The sequence below is a fragment of the Balearica regulorum genome, chromosome 5, assembly GCF_011004875.1.
Source record: "Balearica regulorum gibbericeps isolate bBalReg1 chromosome 5, bBalReg1.pri, whole genome shotgun sequence".
Lineage (NCBI taxonomy): Eukaryota > Metazoa > Chordata > Aves > Gruiformes > Gruidae > Balearica > Balearica regulorum.
Genome location: NC_046188.1, coordinates 12,157,381 through 12,179,387, shown reverse-complemented (window position 1 = coordinate 12,179,387; position 22,007 = coordinate 12,157,381). Strand labels below are relative to the sequence as shown.

General features: G+C 37.5%; 1 protein-coding gene across 11 annotated transcripts in view; it reads right to left on the bottom strand.

Moving 5' to 3' along the window:
- The window catches only part of CDC42BPB (CDC42 binding protein kinase beta), a 94,640-nt gene that overhangs the window by 31,674 nt on the left and 40,959 nt on the right, over positions 1–22,007 (bottom strand). For all 11 annotated transcript variants that reach the window (XM_075753504.1, XM_075753507.1, XM_075753510.1 and 8 more), the window contains exons 3-13: positions 21,627–21,710; positions 18,113–18,208; positions 13,532–13,680; positions 10,611–10,704; positions 9,159–9,359; positions 7,219–7,467; positions 5,846–5,925; positions 4,669–4,835; positions 4,450–4,569; positions 2,427–2,560; positions 613–855 (exon numbers count right to left, since the gene is read on the bottom strand). In XM_075753504.1, the coding sequence (XP_075609619.1) occupies positions 613–855; positions 2,427–2,560; positions 4,450–4,569; positions 4,669–4,835; positions 5,846–5,925; positions 7,219–7,467; positions 9,159–9,359; positions 10,611–10,704; positions 13,532–13,680; positions 18,113–18,208; positions 21,627–21,710 (1,617 nt within the window). The remainder of the gene's footprint in view (positions 1–612; positions 856–2,426; positions 2,561–4,449; positions 4,570–4,668; positions 4,836–5,845; positions 5,926–7,218; positions 7,468–9,158; positions 9,360–10,610; positions 10,705–13,531; positions 13,681–18,112; positions 18,209–21,626; positions 21,711–22,007) is intronic.

The window sequence follows — 22,007 nt, the reverse complement described above, 5'->3', positions numbered from 1 at the left end:
TTATTATTAACTATTTTATCAAGCTACCTGTCATGGTTTAACCCCAGCCAGCAGCTAAGCACCACACAACCACTTGCTCAGTCCCCCTCAGTGGGATGGGGGAGAAAATCAGAGGAGTAAAAGTGAGAAAACTCATGGGTTGAGATAAATACAGGTTAATAGGTAAAGCAAAAGCCATGTACGCAAGCAAAGCAACACCAGGAATTCATTCCCCACTTCCCATCGGCAGGGAGGTGTGTTCAGCCATCTCCAGGACAGCAGGGCTCCATCACGTGTAACCATTACTTGGGAAGACAAACACCATCACTCTGAATGTCCCCCCCGCCCCTTATATGCTGAGCATGACGCCATATGGTATGGAATATCCCTTTGGTCATTGGGGTCAGCTGTCCTGGCTGTGTCCCCTCCCAACTCCTTGTGCACCCCCAGCCTACTCACTGGTGGGGTGGGGTGAGGAGCAGCAAAGGCCTTGGCTCTGTGTCAGCACTGCTCAGCAGTAACTAAAACATCCCTGTGTCACCAACACTGTTTTCAGCACAAATCCAAACCACAGCCCCACACCAGCTACTGTGAAGAAAATTAACTCTATCCCAGCCAAAACCAGCACACTACCTCTTTTCTGATTTTCTCCGATTTACGGATGTCCTGTCGCATAGCATCAATTTTCTGCATGCTCACTTCCACCTCTTCTTCTTTGTCGCGGAGCTGACGGGATAGCTTCTGCTTTTGGGACCGCAAGTCTCCCATCCTCTCACTGAGCTCGGAGAACTCCTGCACAGCTAGCTTTCTTTGCTGGTGGGCATCCCTCAATTCTTTGGATTGTGTCTTTAATCTCTCTGAGGCTTCTACAAGTTGCTGGTTTAAATAAAAAAAATATAATTATAAAGTCATTTGAACTCCGTAGATTCTTTCCGAGAAGAAAGGAAGTGGACCTACATAAGCATGACTTGAAAGCTTAACCACCTCACATAATTTTTTAAATATTATTTATAATACTTAATTTACACAAAGGGTTGGAGTTTTTTTGGGTAAGCAGCAGCAACAACATACTAAGACAGCAGTTATTCTGCTTCTAGTGTGGCAGCTCCAAGAGTACCTTTGCTGTTCTAGAAGTCTTATAAATCTGACTACACAAGGCCACTTCACTGCTAAATAACTTAACTTCAGATTACTACCACGTACCTGCACAATAATAATCTTTTTATTAAAGGAATGTTTTAGCAGACAGCACATTCAATCAAATCCACTGTACCAGCACTGAGATGCTGCAGCAAATCTTGTGAAATTCTTCAGAAAACTGAGGAAGATTCCTTAGAACAAACTGTGAAGCTCTAATAGCTTTTATACTGTCAATTAAAGTGTTTCCTTTACAGCAAGTAGTTAACAAAAATTAAAAGGTTAAAATACAAATTGAATGTTCTACCTAAAATAATTTGAGAGAGAGGGGAAAAAAATTTAAGAAAAAGGGCAGAACTAGACAACAGAATAAATGTATACTTGCCAAGGGACTTCTAAAAACTTCTACTGACAGCAGGAATATTGCAGGAGCATTCATTAACCTCCCAAAAGGCATGTGTTCATATCAGGAGGAGGCGATTTGCCTTCTCCGCTACTCATACACCCTGGTGAATAACCCTTATAACCCTTATCCCTGATTAATGGACTGAAGAGAGACCGTTAAATCATAGTGGGCAAAAACCCCTGAGATTTTGGCCCATGGATTACTTTTGGGTCCATCTAAATGCCACGTGAACAATACAGCTGCTAGATTTTTCCAAAACTAGCTGTTTGAATATAGGTAGCTTTTTTGGTATTACTGAAAGTGGTATGGAGTATATGCAAACCCCTATTTACTTTACTGCAAAATATTTTGCTGACTTAAACTAAGATATTGTTCCATTTTAGGAAGCAAAGTGTAATTTACATAACAGTAAATAAACTCAGCATTTACACAGAAGTCATCCTCAGCCTTAAGCAATAATTAACCTTGTGGTATTACAAAGAGTAAGTGGGCTCAAGCTGGAGCAGTGACCTAGTCCTATTAACCCTTTCATATATATATATATATGAATGCATGCTTTTTTGGTATCTACAGGACTGATGACTAGCCATAGATCTGAATTTAACTCCTGTGTATATTGAAACAGCTAAGAATAATTAAACAGTTAAACTAAACCCATTCTTTATGTGTTTGTTCTATCTAGCAGAACACATTTGAAGTAAATAAGATGCCTATCAACTTCCAAAAAAGAAAGTGTGCTACTTTGGAAAACTTCTGTACTGCTAATGAAAGTAACAGGTTCATTAACATCTCAGTACAGTTTTTAAAAGCAGCATTTAAACCACTAAAATTGCAATCACAACAAAACTGTTCTATAAGTACTTTACCTGATCATTTTTAAACATATCTATCTTTGGATCTATACCTTATGAAGGTCCTCCTTTTCTTGCCGCAGTACTCTGCACTGTTTTTCTAGTCCTTTCAACTTGTGTATAGAGTCTTCATGTTCTTGTCGAAAAGCCACTGCATCTGCAAGCTGTCCTTCCAGTTTACTTATATCTGCAGATTAATACATATTAAAGTTAACTGGTCCCAAATTTACACCAATAAAGCAAGCAACTTTACTCGAACTGGCATCACTTTGCTTGGAAAAAATCAACTTTTTCCCCGTTCCCACAATTCTAGACAGTTTAACGTAATTTGAGGGCATTCACAGCTCCACATAATTTTAACTTTCTCAGCCTATTAAAGAAATCCTCCCAAAGACTGGGATCTCTTGAAGTGAAAAAGCCTTAGCACAGGGCTTTGTTTTGTTTTGAGGAATGCAACTCCTAGCCCTTGAAAACACTGAATTAAACTTGAGTTGTTCGAATTCCAGTTTTAGTAATTTATCTCCTAAATAGTTTTCATTATTTGACAAGCAAGGCTACTGTCATCAGTGCATACAGCAAGACAGGAGAGGACTATTTATTTCTCAGAGTAGACAAGAACTCACAATCTGGGAAGGAAATACCATCCTGCACAAGGCAGGCTGGAGACCCAACTGCCCATATTTATGGCAGTATGTTCTCCTGGTAGTTCTCCCTTTACTCTCAAATAAAATTAAACAAATTTGATTTGAAATTATCACCTCTAAGTACAACAGACTAACTACCTTTACATATTTCTGCTCATCTTAGAGCTGGTAAGAAAATTAACTGCCATTCTCCATTTGGTTTTAATTACTACCTCTTTTAAACAAATACATAAGAAATTGCACAGGGAATAACTGTCTCACTCAAGTTTCACTGACGTCTGTGGCAGAACAGGAAATTGGACCTATCTATTCAGGGATCCAAGCACTGCTGTAATGATTAAATTAATATTCCTTTTCTCATTTCAACACAAACATCCTCCCACTCTACACGAACCAATACTACTTCTTTTTAAACCAGACCATACAGCTAGTTTTTAAATTTAACAGGACACCATCGGCTGAAGAGCCAGATAAGCCTGAACCATTTCCAGAAGTAGCACCTTAATCTACCTATTTTGACTCAAATCTAATTCCAGAATACACAAGAATAGCTTTTTTTGGAAGGATAATCTACTTAAAGCTGAGTTGATTTTTGCAATGCATGCACCTACAAAAAGGGAGTATATCGCCAAACGGTAGAGGGGCGGGGGGGGGGGAGGCGGAAATCGGCATCAGCAAACTCAGCATCTGAACTCACTTAGGCTATACGATGGGCCCCTATAAACCTCTCAGCCAGGTCATCAGGATTCAAAACTACCATTTTGTTTATACTGATTTCCACTTAAAAATTAGACGCGAACAGAAGGTTTGTATGGATAAACTAATAGCATTGTCAAGCAACAGATTTTCAGCGATATGGATGAGTCAGTCTTCTCTCAGGACAGATGCCAGTATTTGTTTTTCTGCAATGCTCAGTTCTTCCTAATTAATGCATCACCAGACAGAAACACTAAGGGAGCAAGAGCTCAGAAATATTTAAATGTGAACTATTATTGTACATCCCCCCACCTATCCCCTTATGTTACTAAAGAACAACTAATCTTCTCTCCCTAGTGTCTCCCACACCTACCTTCAGTAAAACCTCTCCAAAACAATACTCCCCGCAAAGAGGAGGAGTAAGAGAACAGGATCTCCTGAAATTTTTAAGGAAACGAACATCACACGAAATATTTAACTGATCTCATCCACACAATTCATTGTACTCCCCATGCTAGTATATTCTAGTAGGCCAAGGAAGTGAAAGAAGTAGTGCTTATCTGGAAAAACTGAAATGTCTCTTGATATTGAAGGAGAATTTAAAAAAAAAAAACAACACTTTTTTTTTCAGCACCTCAAGAACGTTAATTCTACTTATTGCCAAAACACAGTACATAATGTTACTAGGAACAGCAAAATAAATTGCATTACTATAATTACCACGCCAGAGGCCTACCTGTTAATTTGTTCTTCAACCGTTCAATTTCTTCATTTAATTTTTTTATCTCCTTATCACGGCTTGTATTTACTGTAACACACACTGGACCTTGGAGGTTTTGCATTGTTTGTGTAGATTCTTAAAATCAGAAAAGGAAGGAAAAGATTTTCAATAAAATACATTCCAATTCCTCCTAATGAGCAGAGATAAGAATCCCAACAAATGTAAACCACTAACCTTGCAGCTTTCTGTTCAAATCCTGCTTTTCTTGCTCTAATTTCCGTATTTTCTTTTCATAGCCTTCTATTTGTGAAGTGTTCTTTAAGTCACGCTGTACATCCGTATCTTTGGTTACAGTGTCAGGCTGCATTGCACTCGTTAAAGTGCCTCTATCAGATAAAGAGCTGAAAACAAACACGTAAGTTAGAACATTTTAATAAATACTCACAGCAGTCTATAGCAGTGACACACTGGGATTCCGCCAAATACGCACCTTAAATTTACAAGAACAATTAGTGCAGTAATTGTTACTATTGAGACAACTGTCAGGGTAGATAAATTATTATTCCCTAGCTACCATATGTAACGCTGCAGTAGAATTAAGATACTTGCATTCAGGACATCAGTGATGCTGATGTACATTCACTTCACAAACTGCCTGAATGACTGAAAATGTTAACAGTCCTATGCCAATGGTTACTACTACCTGACAGCAAAGTAAGCAGAACGGAAAGCATACCTGCACTGAGAGAGCTGAGAAACAAACCCAAAAGTTTAGTTGCAAGTGTGACAAAGATGGATTTAAGTCAAGCCACGTGATCTAACTCTGAAAAGGATGAGATGTGTATACTGGGTTCTTTCTGAAATAGTACTGCATGGGGTAACAAACCCCAGTGAAGGGAAATAATGGAATAACAAACAGGGCAGAATAACCTTAAGATCAGAGACAAGTATATGTTTGAGGGATTTCAGAAGTCAGATGGAGGCCAGTTCAAAGACGTGCAAAGTGATCCACTTTGTCCATGCGCAGAACCATCTATGTTACCTTAGCCTGCCAGCAGAACTTTGGAGCAATGAGCTAATCCTGAACTGTTCCTGGCAGACATGCAATGTGGACCAGACTTGCTCTCAGCCTCTCAATGCAGGAACAGCAAGTTTATACCCAATTGCAAGTGACACATCTAGTCCCTTAACTTTCATTCATTTCAAATACATAAAATATTAAATACAAAAGCATCTAATCTTGGCAAGCATGATCAAAATATGTTCATTGAGGAAGAAAAAAAGGGTTAAAAGCTTATCCACGGGTACACTTATGGACATCAACCTTTCTACATGTTTATAAACATGAGAATTTCCTAGAATTCACTGCATTTGGGAAACAAGTTTAATGAACAACATATCTTTTGCTTACCTATCAGTTGTGTATGTAAACCCAACGAATGGTAAATGCAATCCAGAAAAGCCTGTATGAGAACTTGGTGGCACCACTTCCTGAATAAAAACAACATACATGAAAACCAGAAAGAGAACCCACCCGGAGGTAAAGGCATTTGATTTAGCCTCTATGGTTAAAGAGAGACAGCTAATGCAGAGATGTTTCTTAACACATACCAATTCAAAATTGGGAGTTACGCTTCATTGTATAGCCTTCCATTGTGCCTGGATGAATTTTATTATAATAATAATAATAATAATAATAATAATAATAATAATAATAATAATAATAATAATAATATAACAACCTGAATTTAGGAGCCTCTTGAATGGGCAGCTTTTCGACAAGTTCAAAGCACAATGCAACCATTAAAGAAAACCTGAAATTTCAAGCTCCTAATTAAAACTGACCTGGCACCAAAATGCATGCTGTTAGCTTTAGCATACTAGTTACTGTTAGTTATATAATCAGAAAACATGGAAAAGCTCTTAATTTCTTGGAATACAAGCTGATGGAAAAAATTACCACAAAAGCCCTCTGCTCCTCCTGACAGGAGTTAGCAGCTACTACACAACAGAAATGGAAGAGGGGAACACCAACATCCCCACTCCAAAAATCAACCTCCTGGTTCTTGAGTGAGTGGAGAAGTAGCAGCAAGCTGCATGGAGAATGTATGTGTATTTCTGAAAACGATTTTTTTCCCCTCACCTTTGAAAAGGAATAAATCCACATACAAGCTCCTTGTAAAGGTAAACTAAAAAGGCAACTGAAGTTTTTTTTCCACACCAAAATACATTTTCATTTTGATTGACCATGTTATTTAATGCTAAAATATGAAACATTAGTCATTTCAATTGTGAAAAATTAACGTTTTTTCCTTCTTCAGCATTTTGGGTTATCAGAAATTGTGAACTGCTGTTCTAAGTGGTAGCAATTGCCAAAATGGATTAGTTCAGATAAATGGCAACAGGTTAATGAGGTTCCATTCTTTTGAAATTTCTCAGAGTAGCTCTACTTGTGATCAGCTTTGAGCATTCCTGTCATTATGACTGCAGTAAGAACACAACATATGCCCTGTGGTAAGGCTGCACCACAGTGCACATCCATAAGGAAGTACAACTAAATCTGCTAGACTCAGGAATCTCTTTCATGACTTTCTGGAATTTAAAACAATAAACAAACTTATTTCATTAGCACAACTTATTAATGAATCTTCTACTTACTTCTTTTACTAAAACTAAAAAAAAACCCAACCAACCATTTATTCTGAAATAAGTTCTCACTACTATGTTATAGTGCAGCAAGGTTGCATACTTGCAGTAGTAATATTTAAAAAAAAAAAGACTCACTGGATTCCTTAATACATCATCATCTACATCAAAGTTTGAGGTGTCAGAAGGGCTGCTAACATCTGGAATATAAGGTGCTTCTAGGTTTCGGATGTTATCCCAATTCAGTCCTTCAAAAAATGCATGAGACTTAAAATCCTCTATTCCATTCTGTCCTAGTCTACGCTCCCTACTGCAGATAAGTCGCTGAATAAGATCTTTTGCTTCTTCAGATACATCTGTAACGTGGGATGGAAACTGAAATCGTTCCTAGAAAACAAAACAAAATGAGAAATTTTTAGAGAAGGAATCCATTTCATGACTTTCAGAAAGAATGTGCTAAGTTACACTAATAAAACTGGAAATGAATAGTCAAACATTGTTCTAGTTCCAGTGAGCAGCGGCAGAGCACAATGCAATACGTTCAGTGATAGACTCTTGGTGATAAAATGGATTTTGAGGACAGGTAATCATTTATCAATTTCTTTAATACAGATCTGTTTGAAACTCACTCTATTAGGAAAAGCAAACTTTTTTTTTTTAACTGGAATTTTGACACACTACAATGTATTAAAGATCATACGATAAAGGCAGACCCTCACTGGTATTCTCAGTCACAGATCTATCAACATTCTGAAGATGTACTCCTTGAGGTTTTATTAATTTCAACTCTTAAGAACCCATGATGCTAGGAAATTCTCCACAAAATATGATTATATTTAAGGATGCATTTTTCTAATTTATAGGTTAAATACCTGTTTACTTACCAAAATATAGTTTAGTAAAGATTTATATTACCCTAAACAAACACAATATCTAAAAAAGTACTTACCACGAACATCTGAAATTACTCTAGATAAAAAAAATCAGGAAAACTTTTCCTGTATTTTAGCTTGCTACTACTTCCACTGCATAGTCAAGAAGGGGTTTATGGTGTGTTTTTTCAATAAAGGACAATAGTATATATATCTTTTTATAATACTCTTTTCAAGTTTAAAATGAGATCATTAGGGACCAAGGCAATATAAGTCAAATTAAATGAGATTAAAATATAAAGTCTGCCGGACAACAGCTTCAGACTTCCTTGCAAGTAGCTTAAGTGCCAGGCAGTCAGAATTTACCCTGGTTACATTTGCAACCAGTTAGTTCATTGAAGAAATTAGAGCGAAAGAGATTCATAATCATCACAGCAAGGGTGTCAGCTCTAGCAAGGATTTAATGTCTTATCCATCGCCGCTTCACTGCGAGAGCACAGCACTGGAACCAGCAGTAAACTGCGCTCATTACACCAATACACCCTACACAACCTTCTGGCTACCTAGGATGAGTTTGCACATAAACACAGCTCTTGAAAGGACACCATGAACTGGTTTATTCTTATTCTCTACTGTTCAAAATGCACCCAGAAGTTCCAACTCTTCTCTACCACTTTGACCCTGGACAAAGCCCTGAACCTCAGGTTCTTCATGCAGCTCAAGTTCACATTTTTCTACCACTTCTACTCTGGGCAACTTCCTCCAACCTCATGTTCTTCATGTGGCTCATGCCTACCGTGGTTGGCTTGCCTGTTCCTTTTTTTGTACTGTTATCAGTGTGACAGAAAATGTGCACAGCTGTGTAAATAATGCATTACCTCATTTCTCCTGCACAGTCCAGAGGAAACTTTCAATAGGCCTAACACGAGAGTTGGTTTTAATTTTGATTTTGTGATGACTGCTTAGATTTTTCCAACCAGAACATCATCCTCATTTAGAGAAAAATTTCAATTTGACAAAGAATTCAATTTCTGCAGTTCAGAAAAGCAAACATTCCTAAAACCTCAACCAACAAACCTACACAATATGGTTCTAAAACATCAAGAAAAAGAGAACTACTATCCCTTCAATATCTTTAAGTGATAACAGTTTCTCTGTAAACATTATAAACTCAGTGAATACACAGAGATTTAATATAGCTCTTACTTCATGATTCATAATCTTCCCATAGGTTTCCACTAATGACTCTGCATAAAAGGGTGTTTCCCCATACAGCATTTCATACATGCAGACACCCAATGACCACCAGTCACATTCAGGCCCATATTTTCCCATTCCATCTTCCATTGCTTGTAGGATCTCAGGGGAGATGTAGTCAGGTGTACCCACTGCTACTGATGACTGTACCTTAAAAAGGCAGCAAACATAATTGTTGTAAATTTTCAGGTTCTCTCAGCAACTTTCACACTCACACACTAGTATTTCTGACAAAGAGAGACAGCAGGACATGATTTTGGAAGAAATTTATAAAATCACAGCAACAAAATAAAGAAAATATTAAGAAAGTAACAAAGACTGCAAAGATTAAGTTCCAGTCCACTTCTACATAAAATCTGTTGATACGTTTTATTCTGAACACAGTAGAAACCCAAAATAATCACACCTATTGTGAAAGCCGAAAGACAAGAGGAGAACACATTTTGCCTTTGTGTCTGTTTATACTTTAAAATTGCAATTGGCTGCCAGAAGTTGAAATAAAGAACGAATAAGGCGTTCAAGTCTTACGCCCAAGTTTTACAGTTTCATTTGAAGATCATAAAACAAGGTCCCAGGACAAGTAATTCCCTATTTTTATTATGTCAGAAATTGGTTTAATGCTTATTGCATAATGTGTAAGTGGATGCAATACAGGTGTAAGGTGGGGAATTGTCCTGTGCCCAAGTAGTGGGGAAGCCCTGACCATCAGGGCAGTGGCAGAGCAGCTCGCATCTCTAGGAATACTTTCTCAGGTTTCACATAGAGTTATAACGGCTCCTTCCAATTTATTCTGCCTTTTAATATGGTAAATTTTTGACAGGCATTTTATGACTACACAACACCACCAAGACCTGAGTTTGTGCCAAAATCAATGAATGATGTTGGATGCCATACTTTGGGAGGACTGGCACCTCTGGAAGCACCCTACACCAGGCAAAACACACAACAAACCTCACGAGTGATTTAGCTTTTAGGGATGTATCCAATGTGGTGCACAAGATGGCCGATTACCATAATGTCGCTGTTCCTTTTGTAAAAGGGATATCAAATAAATTGCTTATTAATTATCTCCTCCATTTTGGTAGGCCTATACTTGAAGTCTGTTATGACTGCTAGGTTCCTGGTCACCTATGATTCCAACACATAAATAACATCAAACTTCTATCCTTTTTTTAACACAGGATCTTTGGATAGTTCATAAAAATCTCATGAGAACTCAAATAGCTAGTAGGAAAAAAGGTAAAAGGTAGAAAAATATAGCGAAGTAACACTTTAAAAGGTAACAGTGTGTAAAACGAGGAGACAGAGATGTCAAAAGTGTTTTTTATAAATATGTTGAGCAGCAAATTACTTAAAAGGTCCCACTGCCAGCAACTCAATTAAATTTTGCTTCATACATACTGTGCCATCTTCACTCATCTTCAGACAGGACCCAAAGTCTGCCAGTCGTATGTGGCCATTCATGTCCAAAAGAACATTATCAGGCTTTATGTCCCTGTTATAATAGAAAGAAGTGAAAAGTTATAAATATATAATATTAGCTCTGCTTGTAAAGATTAATCTTGCATCAGAATAACAAAGAATTTTATGTTGGGGTACCCATGGATGCAAACTCTTTTCTTCCAGTATTTACAAACCTCTCCTCCCACTGAGCTTAGATTGTATCAGAGATTCAGCTCAAAGTTGAACTCTGAATGGTCAAATAACCAAACAGAACAATTACGGTGAGTCATACAACTGTAACTGATAGGTAGTTTATTTCATCAACATAATTTCCAGATTACATGCCTCACAATACATTGTTTAGGGACAAGAAAGACAAAAGAGAAAAGGTAATCTTTGCATCTCATGTTTTTCACCAAGATTGATAACCAATTTCTAACTTGTTATCTAAGAAGATTTTTTTACTGCTTCTCTAAATTTTGTCCAGCATTTCTGTTGGCCAGTATTTTTCACTTGCTGTTCAAGACTTTCTATACATTACTTACTGCACAGCATATTTTCTTCTATGGGTACCTAAAGATCCTTGGATCCTGTATACATGCAGCAGTTACAAATGACTGAATCCCTTACCTCTAGAACATCCAAAGTCTTGCAAGGTAACTCATACCAGTCTCCTTTCCTTTCTTTAGCCACACTACCCAAGATCAACTCTCAACATGCTACCATATCATCATGCCATTTTGAAATATTATTATTTATCTAAGCTAGCAAAAAAAGATAACAAGACCTATAAATGCGTTGATTTATTTAGGGGTTTTTTTGTTGGTGGTTTTCAAGGTTTTTTTTAGACATCATACTTATTCAAATATAATGTATTAGTAATAAATAAAACCACATGCACTTTACATTAAACCCACCAGTTTTGTTGCGCCATAAAACACTGTATTTCTTTTCAAATGAGAAGTTCCAAATGCCACTACATGTGCTCAAAAACTTAAAAATTGTAAACAGCTTCAGCTTTATTTTTGAGAAAGAGATTAGAGTCATTAGGAACAAGGGGAAAAATATGGTCAAATACACCTTGCTACGTAGATGTGGAAGTTGCCAATGTCTGATTTTTAAGGTGCTGAATTCCACAGTTTCACACTTGAGGAGACTTATGAGAAAAACCACGACAGGTTTAACAAAGGCTCCTCGTGTGTGTAAAAATCCTGCCAATCTGATAATTTTTTTCAACATAACCCAAATTTGAATTAACACTTTTTAACCAAGGGCTAATGCTTTGAAATTAATTACTGAATCTTCACTAATACTGTTGCTCATTAGCAGTATTAAGACAAAGTGGTAAATGCTAATCTATGCCTGTCGACAAAAATTAAATGCCTATATTCTTGTTATAATACAGAAAAATATGCACTAACCCAGAAAATTAGACCATCTCACTATGCTTTCTCAATAAACTCATTAGTAATTTTCTATTGTTAAACTTATTCCATACATTTCAGTTCCAGATATTGTCAAGATTCTCTTACAGTCCCATAACCACCAGTCAAGCACAGTAGGTGCAGAGGACTATTAAAGCCTACATACAACTACAGACCATTTTTTTTCCTTTGTTTGTTTTTTAAACACTGCTCACAGTGCCATTCGAAGCATGAGCCAATCTCATCCAACAGATCTCTGCTCTTCTGCTTTGCATGCAGATCTCGCTTGCCTAAGGGAACACTGTTTCTGTTCAGAAAAGCTTAATGCCTCGACTCCAAGCTCCACTGTTTCCTATCTACAGCTAACAGGTCATATAAGCCTTTAAAGGGTCCTTGAAATCCTCTCCAGAGCAATCATGCTTCCTCCTAATCCATTCCAGTTGCCAAGCAGTAATTTCTTGGGCATTCATACATCTCCTATTCAAAGCATTTGTTTTGGCCTCAGAGCCATTCATTCCTACTGCCACAACAGACATTCATTCAGCCCCATGCAAAGATGTAGCTCCTCAGTTAGTCAGGCCACCTTCCTCAGAAATGGGTGCAATGGTGCCTCTGAGTCCATAACATTTTAAAATCCCCACACATTGTCCACATTTACTCACAGGACCATTACAGATTTCATGTGTCTCTTCTCTTTTTAATTTCTGAACAGTGATCAAAGTCCGAACAGAAAAGTTCAAAGTGTTATAGCTTGAGAATTCACTGTGTCTTTTAAACATTATTTGTAAATAAAAATCATCTCATCTAATGGATTTCACCCATAAATTTCATAAAAGAGACAGTAAAACTGTCCTTATTTCACAGACTAAGAAATAAAGGCATAAAGAGGTAAAGGGACCTGCTTGGCCAAGATGTACCTGCCAAGTTAGATAGAAAGCTAGTATGAAGTCCACTTCTCCTCATCCAGGACTTTCAGTGAGCTATCATGACCCTGCTCGTACAGCCATAGGCAGTTTTTAGACAGGCACATGCCCACTCATCACAAAAACTGGTTTAGGACAACCTCAGGTAAACAGATGCACTGACACTATCATGTCTGCGTAAATTTTGCAGAACATCTAAACATTTGCAGAGAATTCAGTCTGCTTCAAACTTCTAGGTTGGCTTGGACAAAGGCAGATAAATATTCATGAAATGAATCGAGAATAAGTCAAGAAGCCTGATTAAAAATAAAAGCTTTAGTAAAAGGTTAGTCAGATAAATGTCACTGCTTATAATATCAATCCATCAAAACCTGATATTTAAAATGTAATAGCTTATACAGCTATTATATATAGTAAGCAACTACCCACAGCAGTTTGCTTGTGGCTACTGTGCCCGTTTGTAGATGAAGCAATATCTTTACAACTTTGTATAACTGTGCATGTATTTTTCACAAGTGAGACAGTATTTTACCTGTGCACATAATGCAGCTCATGTATGGAATGTATAGCAAGCACCATTTCACCAATGTAGAATCTAGCCATATCTTCAGGAAGCTTGTCTTCAAACTTACTGAGAAGCGTCAGCAAGTCACCACCAACATAGTAGTCCATTACTAGATACTGAAAAAGGAGAAATAAAGCAGTTAAGTACTGAGAGACAGGTGGTGAGAAAAAAAATAAAATTCATCAGTTTTCTGCTGAAAAAAATCCCTTTCACTAAGTTTTTTTCTATGCCTGGGGAAAATTGCCAAAATTAGTAATAATTTGCATTATTATTTCCTTATTTAGTGTAAACCTATACCATATTCCTTTAATAATCACAGTAAGGGTGACACATCAGCATTCAGCTCTTACTGTAAAAAAACCCACACAACCAAGATATGGCAGCAACAAACGAGTAAATCAGGGTGAGTTTATTTCTGTCTTAACTACAGAGAAGATTATCTAGTATCATCGAAACTCATGTAGGTTATCAACCCTTAAACTGACAACTTCCAGAGGATGCAGGAAGAAAAAAAATATAGTTAAAAACAACACTTGATGCAGCTTAGGCTAAAATATAGATTTTGTTACTACTTTTAGTTTTGTACCATTTCAGTACTACTAGTGGTTCCAAAAGTGGGATTTAGCACATCAACATCCTCAAACACTCATCTTGGCACATGCCACATCATGGATGCATAACATAGCTGGCAGGAGCTTCCTGACACTATACATTACGGATGCCCATGACAAGCCAGAAGCACTGTCAAGCCAGAGGTACAACAGTGGGGAATTTAAAAAAAAAATTAAAAAATCCAAACATTAATGTTCTTTTGAATCTATTTCAATGAAAAAGTAAGCAACCTCCTAGGCCATTATCCTATCCATGGGAAGGACCAACACAGATAGGGTAACATGAAAGAAAAGTACTCAGACTTACTATTTGTTTCTCATACCACAAAACAGGGATTACATTTTAGTTATTTCCTAGCAATAACAACCTAAATCCAGACCATCACTTCAAGTATAATGACTTTATCAAGTGCTACCAGTCTTGAGCCATTTTGTTCCATGCTTCCCAAGATGATTTGATACGTGGTTTTAGGAATAACTTTGGTTATTCTGGAATTAACTTTCCAAAGCAGTCATTTTCTACTCAAGGTAAAGCAACCTGCAATCCACTGTTCCTGCCACAGATTCACCTTCCACAAGGGAAGCAAATTAAAGAAGAGAGCAACACAAAGGAACATATAGTACAATACTAACCAGTTCCTCACTGTCTTTCAGCTTAAAAGAGTGACTCCAAAAGGCACAGGTTTTAATATTTTTCTCCATCTTATTCCAATTACAGCTTAATTTGATAGGCAAATTTCATCGCTTACATTGAAATCAAATCAGTTCATACTGCACAACCCATCAAGGAATTTTAAACGTGTGTTGGAACACTGTACGCATGCAATTATGTTTGAAAACAAAAGGCAACAGACAGGAACCAGCAATCTTTGAAAAGGAATATTGTATTTAAGTATTTTCTCTCAAATTCAAGGCTAAGAGAGCTTATACAGCCTTGTGTGAAAGCTGAAATATCCTGCCCATCAAAGAGACAACTTCCCTCAGCTCCCATGGCGTTCATAACTCAGTAAGAACTCAGCTGACCCATGAAATGAGGCACTTGGATCAGAGGAAGATGGTGAAACCTCTTCTATAAGAAAGTCACATCTTATTCATCTTCCAATTCACAACAATCTTCATGCCAGGAGGCACTTCTCCCTTCACATGGGGTTAAAATAAAGGCTATTCTGATGCTGAAATCTAGAGGTATCACATTTCTTCCAGGGAAGTGACTACATCAAACAGGGGGAGAGTAGTTGGAAATCAAAGGAAAAAAAGACATCAAAATACTCTCATGAATACTCAGAAGCCTTTAAGAGGCTGACAGGAAACAAACACACACATGCCCTTCTCCATGAATGAGACTGGGAAAGAAAATTTTTCTGCTAAGTCACAAGAAAACTAACAGATTTGCATCTGGAAGAGATTAAGAACTTCAGGTCCCATACATGTTTCTAACATTCATGAACTATGTTTCACCTACACCATATCTGCTACAGCAAAATCACCAAAGGCTTACTTAACCCATCTTGACTCAAACTGTCTCTACGAAAGCTTTCTAAGAACAGAAGAAAGTCGTGATAGCATTTCCATGTAATGTCATTTAAGAGTTGGCTGTCTAGAAAACACTACCACATGGTGTATTTACCTCTAAACCATTTTAAAACAGGAGCAGAACCAGAAAATGAACATTTTGTGTTTCTTGCTTATATTTACGTTCTGCATCATCACATGCTCTACTAATACTAAATAGAGGGAATAAAACCCCAGTTACTTCTAGACTTTCCAAGGGCAGCTACTACTTTTCTACCTTATCATCTTACCTTCTCTTTGTCTCATTCTGAACCCTTTCTCATGCAGCCAGAGGAGGATGGCAAAGCTCTAGGTGTGGGAAGACACCAAGGTTCTCTCTCTGCTTCAGGGTTAGCGTACGGGGTTTTGCATTTAAGAATCACTAGCTACAATGCACCAACATCACTGGGAGCAGATATCAGAACCTACAGCTTTCTCTTTCAGAGGACCAATATCCACTCTAGGCTGGAGAACCAAGCTCTGTTGTCTGTTCTTGTTTTGTTCTCAGCTTTGCATTTCATTCTACAAGGATCAGGGACGAACAGCACAGCTAAAAAGTAAACCCAATCTGCCTAGGTTCTGTAACATGGTAGCACCCTCCCAAGATGTGGAAAAACACGGCTATAGACTTCTTCAAGCTTAGCAGAGAATTGAACAAAGATCTTTTAGCCCCTGGACAAGTGAACCAATTACATGTTATGGAAAAGAATCTTCTGTCCAGGTTTTTGGATGAAAGTGTTTCACTTTTTCTTCATGCATCACTTACAATAGAGTGACTGAGATGCAGATTCACTCCATCTGCGAGCACCAGACATCTACATGAGATGGATGCTGAGTAACAGACCAAACTGGAAGGCAGCATCTCACCACATGCAGAACCAGACCTCAGGCAAGCTGGGAACCTGCTGACTTCGGCTGCCAGGCAGAGTTGCTGCCTTCTTAGATAATGGATCTTAGATGCTAGATGTCTAAATTCTGCTGTCAAGTGAAACTTCAACATCTAAATGTCTTTGGGAACTTGGGGGAAAAAAAGATGTATTATACTGCTATAGCTTGCTTGGAACAGATTTGTATTAAATTGTATTAGCAACACTAGATCCCTCTCTATAAAGTCATTACTAGTGCTTGCTATCTTGCACAGCTAACATTTTTCTCATAGGTAACTCCATTCTTAGAAGCTACTTGGAAATACTACAGTACAGGACATCTCAGGTTATTTTTATGCAAGGCTGAAGGCTGTTCGGTTCTGTGGGAATTTCAAATTACAAGTTATCTTCATGAGGCAGTGTCAGAGATCACTAAACTTAGAGAGGGTGAAAATCTGTCGCAAAGCACTCAATGGAAATAGCCTGCAAACGAGGGTCTGAGACCCAGCTACTTATTTGCTTTCAATGTGCTTGTTATTCTGAAAATACTTTTAACACGACACTCAAAATAATTTAATTTAAGCACCTGTGAAGAAGTTTGAGTATTTCCCAACTTCCATATGCTTACCTCCTGAACTCATTGGCAGCCTTTTATCAATACATTTTTTTTTCTTATTTATAATCACGAATTGCTACTGTGATACAATCTAACAAATGTTAAGAAGGTGAAAACTTTCACACTACAATGATGTCAGTTCTTACAGAAATAGCAGGTTCACAAACCCAGCCTCACGTAGCCACACGGAAGCTGTATGGTTCAGTATATTGTAGTACGTTGGGGGCTTTACTGATTTTGCTCCTGACCAGCTCTCTCCTGACTTCTGTGACTAAGGTAAACATAGCTTATATGTTACAGTTCTAGTAATCCATCTTTAAAAAAAAAAAGTAAGAGGAATAATGAATTTCTTTACAAACGGTTAAAGTCTCTCAAACTACTAAGACCAATGTGCTGATTTTAAAACATCTTTTATTTAGTTTATATTGAGAAATAGACTACTTTTTCCTGAGCCTTTTAAAATATCAGTTTAATCATTTTTTAAAATAAAATTTTAAATTACTTTTGTAATTTTTAAACAGAATCTCGCTTCAAAAAACAGTCTGAAAGTTTAAAGTAAGATAAAAATATTTCTTACTTTCATAGAATTAACACCTTCCAAATTATTTAATTGCAATGTTATCCAAAACATTAAACTTAAGCACAATATATTTGGTGCAAGGGTAGATTAGTTCATTTAAGGTGCTTAAATAAACCTCTATATACTATAGTACTACAAGACTTTCTCACTCTCCTGGAGTTACAGTCAGTCTTTTGAAGTTTTTCTTCAAGGAGAAAACAAGATGTCGAAATACTGCTGTGAAGCATGAGGTGGACTGACTTATTTCATTAATATCCTCGAATGTACCAAAAATAAAGTTTTTTCATAATCTAAAGCTTTTATTTGCTAATGAATCAAACATACCAAATAGTTCTCATCTTGAAAGGCATAGTGCAATGTCGTAATCCACTGACAATCTCCATTCACCAAGACATTTCTCTCTTCTCGGAAGCAAGCTGTCTAAAGGAAGAGAGGGGAAAAAGCCATTGTCAACATCAACAAGTAGTTTTCACAGGATTAATATATATGGATGTTTCATGGGATTATTTAAAATTACTGAACAGAGGCGTCTATTCACTGGAATTCAGTCTGCACTAGTGACAAGCCAGGGAATCTCTGCAGGCTTGTAGTCAGGCATTCAGTCACTCTAATCCTGACTGTGACCTTAAAAAATAACACAACACATCCCCAAAACACCAAAAAGCCTGCAAACAAGTTTGAGCCTACACTGAGTCTTTGTTCCATAAGGTATTTATAAATAAGACAGAAAAATGATAACTTGTCATTGAAATCTGTAGCAGAAAGAGAACGGCTCTAGGAAGTCAGTCTGGTTCTTGTGAAAAAGACCTTTGAAAAAATAAGAGTTTCATGTATACTTTTCTTACATTGCAGTTCCAGTTCCAGACACTGCCAACACACTATAGTAAAATCTACTTATTTCCTATTACTGTCTTACCTTTGTCCAGTATAATACAATTTCATTTTCAATAATCTTTCCTCTACTTCAAATAGCACACTGCAACACTTCAGAGAAGCAAGCTCTAAAAGGTTTTCTCAGCATCTTTACATAAAACCAACTTTCATAAACATCAAGCGAGTCCTCCTTAGTAAAAATATAATAAAGTTTTTATTGGATCAGAACCATCAAGATGCAGACCTTGGGACTCTTCCACTACTCTCAATCCAGAAAGCCATGATTAGGATATTCAGTAGCTGCAGATTCAAGTGTTGGGGTTCTAGATAATTTTTTTTATTTTTTTATTTTTTTGGCCATTGCCACTTGTCCAGATGTCCTGGAAATTGTGCTAAGGAAGGAATATTCCTGGGAAGCCCAAGCCTTACTATACACTGATTACATCTTCTAAAGGTATTTCAACCATTTTTCCCCCAAAGGAAGCAAAACTCAATTTACATTTCTGCTGAAGATGACCATACTACGGCCATGTTGTAAAGTCAGCAGTTATTGGTGCAAAGAGATTTAAATTGTAATTAAATGTTAACTGAGAGTGGTTTAACGGTTTATGAATACAAGGCCAAAGCATCACTCTACAAAAAGTTTGGCAGCAACAGCAGCTCCAAGTAATCCTATCCCTGCCCGCAGCACCAGAGCACAGCGCTTCTCAGTTCTTCTGGCACCATGACGCAGGGAGGCTGCCAACACAGAAAACTAGTTTGTTTATTTTTGAAGACATCAATTCCTTGATCCAGTTCACTGTGCAACCTCAAATAGCGAGGGAATGTTATGAACACTTCAAAACCAGTAATGCTGCTGAACACTTTGCATCATGAATTCAAAGTCTAAACCTCTCCTTTTCTGCTTACCCTAGCTTAAAAAGGCCTCGAGACGAGCTTTGAAAAAGCATGACAGGCTACCTAATCAGCCAGTCAGGACTTATTTGGAACTGTCAACAGTAATAGACTAATGACTATGTATTTTGCTGTCAGAACAACAAATACAAATGGTCCACCTTATCAACATAAATGGCATGCCTAGTTTTGCTTGCAAGGCGTTTAGGGATGTCAGTTGATATTCACTAATCCTTCCTGTATTTTAGTGGCTTCCAACCATATGGGGATTTTTCTTGCAGCTGGTACACAAGTAAGCAGTATTTAGATAACTTTTTACTATGTTTAATAAGTCATACAAACCAAACGTAAACCAGTATAACAACATGCTTTTTAGACCACTCGGACAGTGGATAATAAAACACCTGAACTCTGATTTTCAGTGGAACTGCCCACTTAAACTACTGTATTCTTGAAAGCCTCATTTTAAAAGCTAACAAGTTTTCCCACATTTGGGAAATTTTAACACCCAGATGTTTTATGAACTTGATAAGCAAGACTTTATAACCTGCATATCCAGAAAAGCCAAATCAAGTGAGCAAACACAGGAAAAGATAAAGGGCCACAGCAGAGAGGACAGTTCCTTTATTGTCCTTTGTAGATGGAGAAAATCAGTGGAAAGATAGCTTAGCTGGACTGTTACTTGTCCTAAGTGTGTTTTGGGAAAACTACTGCTCATTATACCTCTTCCTTGGTGGATAACCTTCCTCCTCTCCAGACATCTCTACATGTAAACGTTTCGGCTATTTAGGTTGGCCATTTAATTAAGTCACTTTAAAAATGACTGAAGTAAGCCAGCATAGCTGTATTTCCATTACAGTTTGGGACTCTCTTGCAAGTATTTATGTTTAAAACAATTCTATATTGACCAAAGAATTAACCCTATTGAAACTTGTGTAGAAAGGGCACCAAATTTCCCCCATATGTGGGAAGGCTTTAATGCAGAACCGCTGATGCAGCACAGCCAAGAGCGTGAACTCTCCTGATGGCTCAAAGAACAGCCGAGCGGCAGTGGCTGCCGCCACTTGTAAAGAAGAGCGTGGACCCATGGATGGAGTGTGACTAAATCAGTCAAAGGCGGTGGTGAAGAGGGGCTTAACAAGAGGGAGGAGGTTTATTCACAGGAAAAGAGCTGGCACTGACTCACTAAAAGGAAGGGAGGGACAAGGAAGGGCAGGCTGGGGGAAGGAGGTGTCAGGAAGGGGACAGAAGAATAGGACAGAGAAGGGTCAGCCAGCTCAGTCCTCGGCAAGCAGCTAGCCTTCGCCCCTTAACAGAGCTGCTGCACGTATCGATGGGATATGTGTATTTTCCCCTAAAATTTATTGCTCTTAACTGCAAATTTATATAATATTACATTTGCTGTAAGGTTTTCCTCTACAGTGCAGTAGGTATTCTAGGACTATGCCACTTCCCATGGCATATTCTCAGCAGGTCCTTTCCTAATCTGTGAAGTACCCAATCACATTTGCATAAGTTGTTGTGGCAATGTACATCTCCTTTCATCAAAAATACCCTTTTTAAACAGATTTACCTTTTTAACACATTTTCTTTTACAATCTGAATCTGTGATTCTAATGTATTTAGTTATAGTTTTACCAGTTATATAAATCCTGTTGCAAACTGTAGGATGCAAAAGCTCCTTAATGTATGCTTTCTGAATGCAAGAGAAAAAAGACCTTTTCATAATGTTTTTGTATACAGCTGTGAATGTCATAGTAGCACCAATCTCTGCTTTCATGTAGTCTTTAACTTGCCTTTAATGTAAACAAAAATCTGGCCAATAAATTCAGGGTAAGAACTAGGGCAGACTGTCTGGTAAACGAATACACAGTAATGCTGAGAACAACAGATGCCTGGAAGGGTCTGTCAGACTTGATTGCATTAAAACAGCTTAAGAAAAAAAAAAAAAGAAAAAAAGAACGAAGCTCCTATGCTCATGAAATAATTCTTACTAATCTGGAAAAGCTTCAATGTCATTTTCCTAATGCCATTTTAAAAACTCTCTGCATTAGAGAACCATATTACTTACCTCTGCCCTTTTAAGCATTTCCCATTTATTTAGAATTTTCATTGCATAAATGCGCTCTGTACACTTCATTTTAACAACTGCAACCTGAAATAATAAGATATCTTTATTTAACAAAAGCATGGTCAGAGAAATACAATATTTCAACAGCTTAATATTCACACAAAAGCATGGTCAGAGAAAGAGAATATTTAACAGCTCAATATCAGCAAAATATTAATAAGTTACTAAGGAGTCATCAGCAATCAGCTCACACACTGAAAAATTACAGGTCGAGTCTTTGTTCCTTCTATACTCCTCCTACATTACTGCTATGTACTTGATGCACAGTACACCATGTGTGGTCAAGTGCTCATGATCTAGCACATGGGGGATGATATAGGA